The sequence below is a fragment of the Dermacentor variabilis genome, chromosome 7, assembly GCF_050947875.1.
Source record: "Dermacentor variabilis isolate Ectoservices chromosome 7, ASM5094787v1, whole genome shotgun sequence".
NCBI lineage: Eukaryota > Metazoa > Arthropoda > Arachnida > Ixodida > Ixodidae > Dermacentor > Dermacentor variabilis.
Genome location: NC_134574.1, coordinates 158,189,552 through 158,203,821, shown reverse-complemented (window position 1 = coordinate 158,203,821; position 14,270 = coordinate 158,189,552). Strand labels below are relative to the sequence as shown.

The 14,270-nt window shown below is 46.9% G+C and overlaps 1 protein-coding gene across 1 annotated transcript; it reads right to left on the bottom strand.

The window, feature by feature from the left end:
• Positions 1-329: 329 nt before the first annotated feature.
• On the bottom strand, positions 330-13,595 carry LOC142587235 (uncharacterized). The gene is made up of 5 exons (XM_075698106.1): positions 13,532-13,595; positions 9,931-10,005; positions 5,267-5,314; positions 1,914-2,117; positions 330-673 (listed from the first exon to the last, which is right to left on the bottom strand). The coding sequence occupies exons 3-5, from the start codon at positions 5,283-5,285 to the stop codon at positions 381-383; spliced, it is 516 nt and encodes a 171-aa protein (XP_075554221.1). The 5' UTR covers positions 5,286-5,314; positions 9,931-10,005; positions 13,532-13,595; the 3' UTR covers positions 330-380.
• Between the last annotated feature and the right edge of the window lie 675 nt (positions 13,596-14,270).

The window sequence follows — 14,270 nt, the reverse complement described above, 5'->3', positions numbered from 1 at the left end:
TTTCGGAGGCCACAGCAGACGCATAACTGTAGTGAACGACAACGACGATGGGCATCGCAAAGCAGGCTCTATTGAGGAGGAGGAACTTTCCATTCCTAATATTCTGCCCTTCTGGGCCTCCTATAATGGACGCATAACAGGAACGCTAGCAATAGTGTAAGGAAACCAAATTCACCGATCACTCAGTCAAAATATGTATTTTGACCAAAGTACAGCATGAAGTACGGCCGGGCGACGCGAGACGTACGATACGTCAGAAATTGGTTCCACGTGGTTCCTTCACCTAAGTGCAACGTCAACTTTTCTGTATTGATTTCTTTCCGCTTTATTTTGTTAGATTCAATTCGGCGTAGTGAGGTAGGTTGCAAGTCCTGACGAGGTCACGACGCAAGCGTAGAGTTAACGAGTTCATCGATCTGCAATGGATTGTTCTTCAGGCACGCGGACTGGCATTGTCTCAGCGTGGAGAAGCCCGCGTCAGCGCAGCTGCCCCGCAGCGCCACACAGCGTCCGTGCTCGAAGGCGAAGTTGGCCGACGACTTCCGCCGCCGATCGGCCGCAGAGCAGGGGCCAAACCACACCGGGGCGTCGCACCGGCGTCGCCGACGGCTACGCGCCGTCGAAGTCGCAGCGTTGCTCGAGGACGTTTTGAGCGGCGCCACCGATCGAGTATCTGCACGTAACACGAAACGCGATTGCCTCTGTCTCCCGGACACTTTCGAGCGTGCTTCAATTCGCAATGGAACTACGCGCCGATAGCGGCCTGCGCGTCTTTTTCAAGAAAAAAAAAAAAGTTTGACTTCTATAATGCCGGACTCAGTCGCACGCATCGTCAGACTCAACAGAGATTTGCGAGGTAAACTGTTATTGGCACACTCGCTATCTGCGAACTTCAGCAGATGTTCGATACCATAAGAAGCAACAAATAACAACGAAAAATCAAACGCTATGCCTTCTTTCAAGTTAAAAATTTTGCATCGTGCTTGCGTAATTCTAGCTAGCAGTCGCAAGGACAGATCGATATAACGAAACCCAATACCATCCTCGCACACAGCCACCACGCGGACTTCCGGGCGACAAGCGAAATTTTCTGGCTGACCACAAAACCGGAGACATGACAAACGAAAGCGACCGATCACCCTCCGCGACGACCAGACATGCCGGTCATTGCTGTCGCTTGTCGCTGTCGTTCCGAAATTTCGTGCATGTTTTTACGTCAAACCCAAGCTACCGCGCAATAGAAACAATTTCTGTCCAATGGTAGGAGTTGAACCAAGGCCCCCATAGGCCATAGCTATAAGCTAATATATGCCACAAACGCATGGATAGCACAAGAGAATAACAACCTCGCTATTTCTTCCAGCGTGCAAGAGAGCCTTTTGAGAGGCATGGTGAGGGCATCGCGTCATCGTCATCAGCCTATCTTTATATCCACTGCAGGACGAAGGCCTCCCCGAGCGGTCTACAATTACCCCTGTTTAGCATCCCCTTATGCCTACAAGCTTCATAATTTCTTCACACTCCCTACCTCTGCCTATACACGCCAGTACCTCCACACACCACCTTATGCCGTCTTCGACTGCACTGCCCTTCCGTTTGCACCTATTTTGCAACCCTAATAGACCATCGGTTATCAGCCTTACGCATTACAAAGGCCGCCCTCCTCCATTCTTACCGCTTCTATTATCGGCTGGCCCTAGGCTAGCCCATATTCTTAACTAAAACAACGGTAACCCCTGCTTGCTCTCTAATCCACACCGCTGTATTCCTGTGTTTTAACGTTACCCCTACCATTTTTCTTTTCTTCGCTCGTTACGTCGCGTAGCAACAATTTATGATACTGTGAGACCGTGGCGCGTAGTGACAGTTCGGCATGTACCGACTAGCCCTGCTGAACACCATGGTTGACTCACGATTGCAGGCAGCCTCACAGTCACGGAGCGTCCGGAAGCGGTTTGCTCCGCGAAGGCAGCGGGACACGTTAGCCGATAGCTTCACGCATGCGCCGACTCTTCCTGGGCGCATCGAGAAGTGCACCGTGAAGGTCATGTCGCGCGAGGAGCACGGACGAAGCTTGGCGGCCCGCTCGCAGCGTTCGTCGGATGTTCTGTTGTCTTCTGCACAGCGCAAAAAAAATATGGAGGCGTTGATCGGTGGCTCAACAGCTGACGCGTTTGATGGCAAGCTCGATTATACTTCGGTCATAGAGGCGCGAACTATAGAAGAGGAGGTAGGCGCGAGACTATTCCGTGGCAAAAGCGCGAGCCGTGTGCAATCGGCATTCTTTAAATGCGTTAGCATTTCTATGCTTACCCAATTTTATTTAATGCGAGGGTAAATGCTTCAGCGCATACAGGAGTATGGGATGGTAGTGAATAAGGATGATTAAATGAATGAAAAAAAGATTTGCTCATTTGAAAACGGTATACGTCACGTAAGACAAAAATGCGGGCCGGTCCTGGAGATAGTGCAATACCGGGCCCACCCGAGGCGGAGGCGAAGCAGCTTTCAAGCAGTCAGCTAAGTGAAGCGAAAAGTGCATACATTCTTTGGAATCACGCATACAGTATAGATGGAGCCCGCAGCGGCGAACGGCTTTACCTTCGTGCTGCCTGTCGCTTCCACGTGAACGAAGCGGCGAGAACAAAGTGCTAACAAATCTATCAGCACACGCCGCCCCCTGCTCCCTTTGGAGATCGCTTTCAAGATATGGACCCGCGCGTCTCCCTTAAACGTGAAGCGGCGTGAACACAGGACGCGAAGCTATCAGCAGTCGGCACTCTGCTTCGTAGATCGCGTTCAGTATATGGTCCGCGCGGCGCATAATGGTTCGACGCGGATGGTTAAGGTGCTAAGGAGCGATACCAGCTTATAATTATCAGAACGTCATCAGCGCACCTGGCGCCGCCAGCTGCAGTAGTTTGCTTGCCTCGTCAATTCACCTGGCGCCGCCATCCGCAGCAGTTCGTCTTGCCGCAGAGCTGTCGTTTGTACCGGTCGTATCAATAAGTTTCATAACATTTATAATGGCACCGAGCTGCGTGTAGATGAGCAAGCGATACGATGCTTACGCATACTTAGACAACTTTCTCAATCGAGGACGGCAGAAGACTAGGTGGAGCGATGAAATTAGGATATTCGCGGGCAATAGTTGGAATCGGTTGGCGCAGGACAGGCGTAATTGGAGATCGCAGGGAGAGGCCTTCGTCCTGCAGTGGACATAAAACATGATGATGATGATGATTATGATGATGATGATGGTGATGATGCAACTTTCTGCGTGAGTTCATGAATTTTTATAGACGGTCCTGTGTGTGCGTGGGTGCGTCTATACGCGTGTGCGTACCTACAAAAGCGTTTCTATGACTGATTCGTTTCGAAGAACCTAAGAGATCGCTCACGTCGGCCCGACAGAAGGCGCGAGTGGGCAAACAATAGCAACGACCGTACATTTGCAAACCCTTTTGCGAAACAAACACGCATTGTATGTATGTATGTATGTATGTATGTATGTATGTATGTATGTATGTATGTATGTATGTATGTATGTATGTATGTATGTATGTATGTATGTATGTATGTATGTATGTACTTTGCAGCACGGTCACCAAGGCTGACCTCATGCTACCTGATGCTATAAGAATAACCACATGTGCAGGAAAAATTATTACATCAGCATATCTTTCATCTCTTAATATGATCAGTCTGAAGACTACCTACCTTGCCATCCAACTTGTCCATACGCTGCAGCATATACACGCCTCATAAGCATTTAACGATTAGAGCTAATCAATAAGTATAGAGGTACCCTTCATAAGAACCAGGAGGTAGCTCTCGCTTTACTTTGACAATCATGTTCCCGTGGTTTATGCTCAATTTTAGTGGAATTAGCCTTCTTAGGATACTTCACGCACTTTCCGGTATACAAGTATGCCCGTACCTCTCCGCCAACATAGTCAAATACCCGAGTTTTCCCAGACCCAGTGACCCAAAATGTCTACCAGTCTATGACGGTCGTGATACCATCCTAACCGTTCCGTTCCATGGTTGTCATTCCAGCTTCGTCACCTGATTCTCGTCCCGCTATGTTCGTGAGGCCATCGTCGCCATGCCGTAGTCGTCACGATGTCATAGTATAACATCGTCATTATTTAGGAAAGGTCATCCCATTGTTGCTATTCCGTCGACGTCGTACCACCTTCGTCGTTCCATCAACTCGTTCCCTCACCATTCCATCGTGATCATGCTGTCGTCACTCACTCGCAATTATGCCCCCGTTGTCACGTCATCGTCGTCATTACGTCATCCTTGTGCATTCGTTGTCATATCGTCGACGTGATGCCGTCGTGGTCGCTCCAGCGGCGTCATCCCAGTTTCGCCGCCCGACTCACGTCACACCGTCTTCATCACGCTATCGTCGTAATACAGTCATCGCGCCACCGACACCATACACCTCGCCATTATCCAATCGTCGTCAGGCTGTCGTCCTCACGCTGTCGCCGCTATATACATCGTCACCGATACAGATTTGTCATCCCATCGTCGTCATGCCATCGTCGTCATACTGCTCTCGTCGTTCCATCAACGTCATTCCTGCTTCGTCACTGGGCTGTCGTCATAAAGTCGCCGTACATGCCATTTTCGTCACGGCCGACCCAGGCGAGTAAATGCCACAGCAAAGTGGGCCGATCCTGGTTACACTGTGTGCCGCGTATGACCAAAGCAAAGAGAATCTCGGAATGATCGTTACAGATGTTGTACAGATGTTGTTCTATTTTCTTTGTTTCTATTTCATTTATGAAATGATCCTGTTATTTTGGCTCTGCTAAATTGCGAAGAGATTATATGCATACTTGTGTGTGTATTTATTTCCCTGCTTTGCTGTTGTTGCCCTGTAGAAGGGGGCTGTGGGCCTTTTGTCAAGCTGCCCTTTACGAGCAGCTTTTACCCACAACCTCCTCCATCATCCCGATGGAAATAAATATTATTATTATTATTATTATTATTATTATTATTATTATTATTATTATTATTATTATTATTATTATTATTATTATTATTATTATTATTAGATTCTAAATAAAGGTGTCTTCGGCAATACGGTGCGTTGCTGCATTGCTTCAACCTTAATCGCATTATCGTCGACAGTCAACGTGAGAAAAGTTCTGCGGGATTTTTTTTGCTGTTATAATGGAGTCGTGATTCCGTATTTCCCTTTATATTTTTCATGATTTCCACTAATAGGACTGACGTCTATATGACTCACCGTACGGCGTGTATTCCATCGGTGTAATTTCTTTCGAAGTGCGTGCACCTACGTAGATAATCGAACGAGAAAAGTTATTTCTGGGGGGGGGGGGGGGGAGGATTATAACATTTGTTTCATACAAGTTGCAGGGGGGTGTGAATATTCGAAACTTTCGAATAACCTGGCGAATGGCATCGTATAAGATTCAGGCTTGGAATCAAATAATCACTCTTCATAAAAAGAAATAATTTTCGAATAGTTTTCGGGTCTTTCATAACTTCATCTTTAGAGAACACGAAATTTGAGAAAAAAATAGGATAAATGTCGTTCCCTCGGGCATGCTACAAGCTTAAACATATGACCGCTTACGTAGTTGAGCAGGCTACAACAGTCAGGGAGCCACACTTCACTGGCTATGCGACGATTATTCGCACTTTCTGAAGAGTCATCTGCATTCGAAGAAACGGCTAATTTGTTTCCAAATTTCCATTGTCTTTATAATAAACATCTTATTAACGTGCAATGCAATGACAGAAGCTCATGTTATATGAATACTAAGACGTGAACGTCGCTTCGTATTATTTGTGAAAAGGGCAGTTCATCATTCGAAATCTATTCGAGAAGTATGCGATGTTCGATTAGATGCCATTCGATTTCCGTCGGGCAGTATTCAATTTGCCTTTGAATAGGCCTCATACGTTACGTTTCCCACACACTTGAAAGTTTCTCCTGTACGCAGTATGGCGACACATTGAAACACGCGCACGTACACAGTTTGCACGTTGAAACTGACACCGTTTGCAGTTAGAACACGGTGTGAGCACTGTGCCTGTTCTGACCTAACGCCATTTCTGACAATGTGGCAGAATGCCAGAGCATCAGCTTACACTTAAAGAAGAAGAGTTAGTTCGGGACCAGCTATAATACCGCGTATTCAAATACATGTAAAAGGCAGAAATGCTTGCCTGAGACAAAACGTTTATTTATTTATTTATTTATTTATTTATTTATTTATTTATTTATTTATTTATTTATTTTTTATTTATATATTTATTTCTACAATAGCATTATTTATTCAGATACCTCACAAGTACCTACTGGAACAATGACTGAGGGGGTTGTACAAATTAAGGAAATGAATAGCACAGAGCAGATATATGGCAAGTTTCCGATATGTACCAACTTAATTAAATGCGTTGCATTTGAGGGACAAAGATAAGCTTTAGTGACTGTTGAAAACATTTTAATGTATCGCCCTGAAACGTTTTACATAAATTTAGAAAATGGGTAAGTAAAAAAAAAAATAGAAGCACGAACTTTACACATTCGTAACTCTGCGCGGTAAAGAAATATCGCAGCTGTAAGAATTGCATCTGTTAGATACTTTAAAGCGGACAATTGTGATATATAAATTACAGCTCACGTGAATTTGTTAGAACGTTTAAGAGAGCCTTGCAAAAGGCCAATCCGTAAATTGATGGTATAATTTCGGGCAGTCTATGTCAGCTTTGCCCGTTTTAGATGTACTTGCAGATGAGAGAATTATGATATTGTCACGTGGAGTGACGTACGAAGAACACGGCAGCAATACTGTGAAAGACGAAACTAACTTTTATTGGGCGAACCTGTGCCCACAAGAACAGGCTACACTTAAAGAACGGCGACAACGGCGAACAAAGTCGGCGATCGTCAAAATCTGATCAACGGGTCAAGCGCGCCGGCTTTTTATACATCAATCCTCGAATGTTCCAGACTAGTCGCTGGGACCCGCGTGTCTTCCACAAAGTTCTACATTATTCGCGTCGCGCACACATACAATCAGATTATACAAGGTTGGGTCGCAGACAGTGGATGGAACTATCGATAACATTCCAGAAACTTCCGACACATGCAAGCGCGTCCTGCGCTGTGCGACAGCATTTTTTAGGTGGTGGAGCGTGTCGCCCGATGAAGACAAGTACACGCGTCAATGTCCCTTTTGATTGCCGAGTTACATAGTTGAAAACCTAATAGTACCGACTTATTTTAATTTTGCGATATTCAAGATATCTTTTTCAAAATCAGCTGCCTAAATAAAGAGCTTGCCTCCAAAATTAACTAGATTTTAATTTGTTTCTTTTAAATGCAACAAATATCACCAAATTAGGTGCAGTCCTTATTTTAAAAGAAAGATGCGCACCGTAACGCCTGTATCCAATAATCCGATATGAAATATTTAGGATCCTATGTAAAAGCCCGTTTTTCCACGTCATATGATATTATTGGATAAGGGAGTTATGAGAAATGCGGTTTGTTTGTTTGTTTGTTTGTTTGTTTGTTTGTTTGTTTGTTTGTTTGTTTGTTTCAGTGGGGTTGGTTGGTTATAAAAACGATATCTGCGTTCCGACGTATTCAGACATGAGCTCCCAAGCTAAGGCTTCCCCTTAAGCACTTCCTTTAGTGCACCGTAAAGACAGGCGACTTCTGCGGGAAAAAAGCAGATTACCAGGAAAAAGGAAACATTGAATAATATAATGAAGTTAGCACGCTAAACGACCTAACGATGCACGTAGGCACGCTACGATAGTTTATTAACTTTTGCATTAGAGATTCGAAGCACGTAAACAGCAAAGTTTGTTACAGGGGGACGCCGTTGTGGATGGTTCCAGAAGAAGTACGACCGCTTGGTGCTTTTCTTTTTCTCCTAATGCACGCCTAATTACGAGGCCATTTTCGCGTTTCGCCTAAATCTAAATGCCGTCGTCGGGGTCGGGCATCGCATCCGCGACTTAATTCTCAGTAAAACAGCGCCATAGCCACTGAGACAAACAATAAAATACGCCGCGGCGTGCTGTATTAGCGGACTTTAATCCCCGCATTCAGAAGCGCATCTCGACTTGAATCAGATGCTTGATTTTGTCTAAATGACCTCTGTCGTGAGCGTGCCCAGGGAAACGCAATGGGCGTCTTGGGCATGTCCACGCCAGGTTGTCGTATGCATCGAGTCAAGCATGGGCTTCAAGCTAAGATGCAGTTCTGAATACGGGGGAGTACATGATGGGCGCTTCAGGTCAATGATGGCGTTTTTAGACCTGAAGACTTAGCAAATGCGGACTAGTGGCAAGTCAATGAACTTTGAGCACACTGCCTTTCCGGCCTTTGTTTCACTGCGACAATGAGTACTTGGCCTGTTCGTGACCTTATCAACTTTGCCCTTGATTCTTAATTATTTCGAAGCCGGCTAAACACACCAAGCCACGCACCACACGTGTGCCACGCATATGCACCATAGTAGGGTGAAAGCCCCCCTTTTCTTCTAGGGATCCTGTTAAAAAACATTTTTTTCTTAATGAAAACACTAACATAAAAAGACAATCGCCTTCTTTGCTCATCACATCCATTTAAAATTAATGAAGAATTAATTTTTTAATAAAGCTAAACTTAATTGTCATCCTATATATCTTTTTTTTTTCAAAGGCGATTTCTTTTTGAAAACGTTTGTCATCCAGTCAAGTATACATGCTTCAACGCCACTCGCCACGTTTAGCAAAACCCGGGAGGATTCACTATAAAGAAAGCACCGCTTGAAAGATGCGCGTCGGGTCGACGGACCCGAACCAGAGACCCTCCCCAACTCAATATACATGCACGGCGCGGGGTTCTTAGCAACGTGCACACCCGCGTACAAGCTACAGTGATTCTCGGTGGCAGTTGACGCATACGCGCCAATGTTGCATAGTCACGATATTGTTGCGCAAGTGAGACCTTCTCGGTTCACCAAACGCACCACCTTCGGGAAGACGGGATCGAGACACGTTGCCCACGTTTCTTCGCAGTGTAGCACAACAAATCAGAAGTTATGCAGCAATCGCTGTCGTGCCATCGTATAGCCATTTTAATCGCAATTTATCGTCCTAAATATGTACATGGTGCGGCATTTTCTAAAACATTTTCAGGTCCCTAAAGGATCCCAATGTCCGGTTACTTCCAATACTTGTCGCCTAACATTGCTTCCCAAAGAGCGAAGGATCTGTATATATATTCTCTTCTTAGATGAATCCACTTCAGAAAACCAGTGAACAAGCTATGAGCTGTTGTCGCAGCAAGAGGCGAAAGACCAATGTTCTAACTTCGTCCCCCTATACCAGCTTTGTCGCACATTACCAGCATGAACTACGTTATAAATGACAAAAACCAAACCAACAGTTGTTCCTAATCGACTTAGTTAAAAGCAAGTTAAGCGAGTTCTGCACATTCCGTACCCAATGTCTCTTGAAGTAATTATAAATAAGTTCATTCGTTCCTCATCCATTCTTGATTCGCAGTCTTCGTCTGCGTCTTCTGGCGTTGTCGAAAGCAGCACGCCCGAGAACAACCATGAACCTACACTTGTGAGCCCACACATTTAACAGTGACATGACCTTCCGAAAGACGTATGCAAATTATACCGTGTCTTTGTGGAGTTGTTGTTGTTTCAATGCACTATCTCTTGAGATGTAGTTGAATATTAAGCATGCTCTTTTCGAGGGTCGCGCCAACTTAAACATGACACCACTGCGTTCGTGCTCTTATTTCCTACCGCGCTGCCAATCTTCATCTCCATTGTTAAAGCCTTGCAGTTATCACTGATAATGGCACCTTCGCTACGTACACAACCGCGCAAAAGCAACAGTCGGCACGAATGAAGTAAGCGTCCAACTCACTTGGTTCGAGAGCCACCGTGTCGACACCAGCGGACGAGTCGGTTTCCGTTCCGGAACAGACGGCGCTCCCAGCGCCTATGCAGTTATCAGGAGGCGACGAAGTAAAGCGCAGGAATGAGGCAGTGTCAAAGAGCAGAGAAAAATAAAGAGCGATGGGCCAACTCGCAAAATTTTCAAGATACGGTTGACAGGTCATTGCGACAACGTCCTTGCTTATCAGCCATCAACAGGTATGAGGCAACAATGAAGAACAAAGATATAAAACAGCGACGGTAGGGTGGGGGGGGGGGGGGGTCAAAGTCGCAATATCTTCAAGACACTTGACAGCTCATTGCGAAAACCCTCTTCGCTTCAACATCTCTTCAACGCCAGCGAGAGATAAACGAAAGATAAAACAACGATAGGGGGCAAAGCCGCGGAACCTTCAACAGAATTGACAGCTCCCTTCAGTCTTTTAGATTTGCTTCTCTACATTCCCGTCTTATATAAAAACACCATGCATACAAATAATACGTCTTATACGTTTAAAAATCAACGTGACTCTATGTGCGCTGAAGACCCGGATCAGATGCAATGGCGGGAGCCGTGACGGTTCGATATCCGGTTGCAAAATCAGAATAAACGCACCTTGCTTATATTGAAATTCCGAAATTCGATAGCTCAATGAGAGAGCACGAAATATGGTTCTATTTGCTGGGTGTTAGACTTGACAGTACGTTGAGCGATGATTTTTCCACAATGAGACATTTAAACTGCATGACAAACATTGAGCTTCAACCGCACATGTGCAAACGAGCCTGACCTTCGGCCCCCTTCTCTTTGGGATTGACGTGGGATGTTTCTCATGGTACGTTCGACTGGTTCCTGCCCCTATACGACATGGTTTGCACCGATGCGGAGGCCTCTCGACGTTTAAAAGCAGAGTGGGCAACGCCCTACTCTCGGAACAGTTTCTCTCGGAGCAACAGGAGGTTGTCACAGGAGTCTGTCGTATTTCGGTCGCGCTCCCAACTCTAAGGCGAGAGCACCTCCCAGCGCTCCAAGCTGGATCGTGACACTCTGATTGAGCCAGATGAATGTCTTTCGAGCGCATGACTTCAAAAAAGAAAGAACGCTTGTTAATCACCCAGTTAGAGCGCTTGATAGAGCGATCGAAAGGGACCACAACTGTACTATTGACCAGACAACGCCTCGTGGCAACTATTGCCGAGAAGCACCACTGAAGCTCGGCAAACTCTTGCAAACTGAAGGGCAAGATGCATAAAAATTCTAGAGCGAGGAGGATCAGGGGATACGAGGGGTATCGATGTCCTTTTAGTCACAAGCATGCCAAGAAACAGGCAGTTATTTTGCCGGTTGGCTGCTGCCTAACCTCACGTATTACGTATGCGACGCCTGGGGGTTAGAAGAAACGTTCCACACCTACCGCGTCAATTGGCGGTGAACGACGCTGGCTAACACTGCCAGGTCTCGCCTCTCACACACGCACAAATACTCCAGAAATATTACGGCAGGATGGCCACTGCGCGGTAGCTTATTTGTTAAAGCACCGCATGCTTGACGCGGAAGATGTGGGCTCGGCTCCCATCCCTGCAGCAAGTAATCTTTTCGTCTATTTGCAGTTCCCTATGGCCCACTGTTTCCTACATTTCAAATAAACGTAACGATTGATTTCCCTCGCGCTTTCTCCGGCTTCATTAATTGCGACTATAAACGAAGTGCAAGAGGTGCGTATGTATGGCGCCCGTACAGCGTGCCGGGCCGACTTCGTCGAACGCCATGAACCGGACGGAGAGGCAGAGGAAGAAGAGGGCGGCGCTGGTGATAGCCAGGATGGTGCGATACAGACGAGGAAGGGCGCCTTCTAGGCGAGAGGTCGACGATGACATGAAGTTGGCTTCGGGGCTGCGAACAAAGCCACCCGGATAGCACGCCTCAGGCGTGAAAGGATTTTATGGCCAAATGTGTGTTTATCTATCTCCGGTCTGCGCATTTGTTCTGTTTTTCTTTCCGGTAACGCTGCCTTGCATCCAAGCATGAACCAACTCCCTCCCGAGTCGAGGTCTTCAGTAGCGGACCTGACCCGCCGTGTTGGCTTAGCGACCGGTGGCGATGCGCTGCTGAGCGCGAGGTCACGGGATCAAATCCCGGCAGTTGCTGGGGGCGAAATTCCAAAACGCCCGTGTGCTCAACAAAGGTGGTCAAAATTAGCCCCGAGTACACCACTATGGCGCGCCTCATAATCAGATCGTTGTTTGGCACGCAAAACCCCCAAAACTCTTCATTAAAGGTTAGCAGAATACCTGCGGGAACTTTCAGTAGGCATCCATGCAGTTCAAGTTTAGCGTCTATGCTACGAAAGAATACACAAGTGGCGTAAGGATTTCAAAATGCAATCTGTAGGAAATAATTGATGGGAATGCACCAGGACTGATACTAAGACGAGAGAACACAGAAACGCGTGGCCGTGTAGCGCTGGATTACAACTGAAAAGCCGTGGGTGACGTTCACAAATGAAATGGGGTTCAGTAAAGTGGAAAGTTGGGCAAGTTGGTGAGTGATCATCATACCTTGCTGGTGAAGCAGCGCACTGACACGGACACAGTGAAGACACACAAGCAGCGAGTGTCGTCTTTTCTTGTGTCTTCACTGTGTCCGTGTCAGTGCGATGCTTCACCAGCAAGGTATGATGAAATGGGGTGTTTTACGTGCAGCAACAACAAAAGAAATGACTATCTCATCACGAGGTCGCCGTAGAGTGGCACACGAGCGTTAGTGCGGGAATCCGGATACTGATTTGAACGGCCTGGGGTTATTTACCGTGCGCTCAATGCCACTAGCGCTTTTGCATCCCACCCCCGTCGAACTGTGGTATGCCGCAGTTGGGATCGAACCCGTGACCTCGTGCTAAGCATCGCTACGCTGCAACCGCTGAACTAACACGGTGAGTCGGACGGAGATGAGAACCCTGAGTTGAGAGCCAGCGTTCTGACAAGGGAACTTGTCCTCGTCAGGGACCCCCGTCTCCTTGTGGGGCCAATGTATATGAGCGGTGTTCCAAACCCACATTGGGTTTGGCATTCCAAACCCAATGATGATGTTCGCGCTCAGCTGAACATCGTAGCAGCAGAGACGGCATTGCTGCCCTAACTTTAGATTTCTTTTTTTTTTCACTCCATCCACTAATACTTGCTCCCACAATCAGCTCTACCACGCTAAGCCTAGCCAAGTTGGTCCTTTACAAGTTTATTTATAAAACTCGGGAGAGACACAGCGGCAGCTATATATGCAAACAAGATGGTAAGTAGCTTTTAGACCAAGCGAACGCAACATTAGTCTCAGCGCTATAGTCGACAAAAAGAAAAGAAGAAGCACTGAATACCGCGAGGTCACGGCAGGTTTGCATTACGCATTTTTTTTTTTTTTTTGCGACGTTTCTCACGTAGATCCGTTGTAGCTCCACGACGCCGCGGCCAAGAAACGGATTTGTGAGTCGCATCACGGAGGGAGGGAAGCATGCATGCTGAGCGCGCAAGAAAACAAGTCAGGCGTGTTCGCGCGCAAATATGAATTCGATTACACTAAGGTCCGTCTCACTTACGCCACGACAGGGACGACGCCAACGGCGCTGGAGGATGAGGAGCTTCCTGCGGTGCCACAAAAGAAGCAATGATGATGTAAATGTCGAAACAAAAAGAGAAAGAAAAAAAGGCCGCGGCGCTATCTCTTGCGCGGACCTCCGCGGCGCTTGAATTCAAGGCCTGCCCAGTCAAAGCGTGAAGTCAATTAGTGAAACGTATACAGACGCACCGGCGGCCGATATTTTGTGCGAGTCATTCCTGTGGCCAGAGGCGGCGGTGCGCTTGGAATCGCCGGCCTGCATGCTGCGTGCTGCGCGGGTCGGCTGCTTCTTGACTTGACTTTCGGCTTCTGTTTTGGCTTGCGCCGAGACCTCGGCCGCTGATTCCCGTGGTGATAGCCCTTGACACCGGCGACGACCTATTGGAAAAAAGGAAAAAGAAAAAAAAAGGAATAATGCGCGTTTGCAGCCGCTCTTTCTATGTGCTAGGTGCTGTATTTCTTTGTTTTTGACTATTTATTTAACGCGAGCGCAGTTAATTTGTCGTGCCGAGCAGTCTTTGTACAAGACAAGCCGTCGTTTCGTGTCGGCATCAGTTGGCGTGTGGATGAACGGCCGAGGAATTGAATCTTTCGGCGGTGTTCGACGTCGCGGGGTTCAACTTGACCGCTGTCTTTCGCGTCAAGTTTCAATGACACGTTGCCGGCGAACATAGGCATGTCCATATATAAAAAAATCGCATTGAATGGATGTTTCACTC

Excerpts from the sequence above, each read along its gene's own strand:
- LOC142587235 (XM_075698106.1), bottom strand. Across the intron at positions 674-1,913 it reads CTGTGAGGCTGCCTGCAATC|ATACTCGATCGGTGGCGCCG; the intron begins GTGAGTCAACCA and ends TGTTACGTGCAG.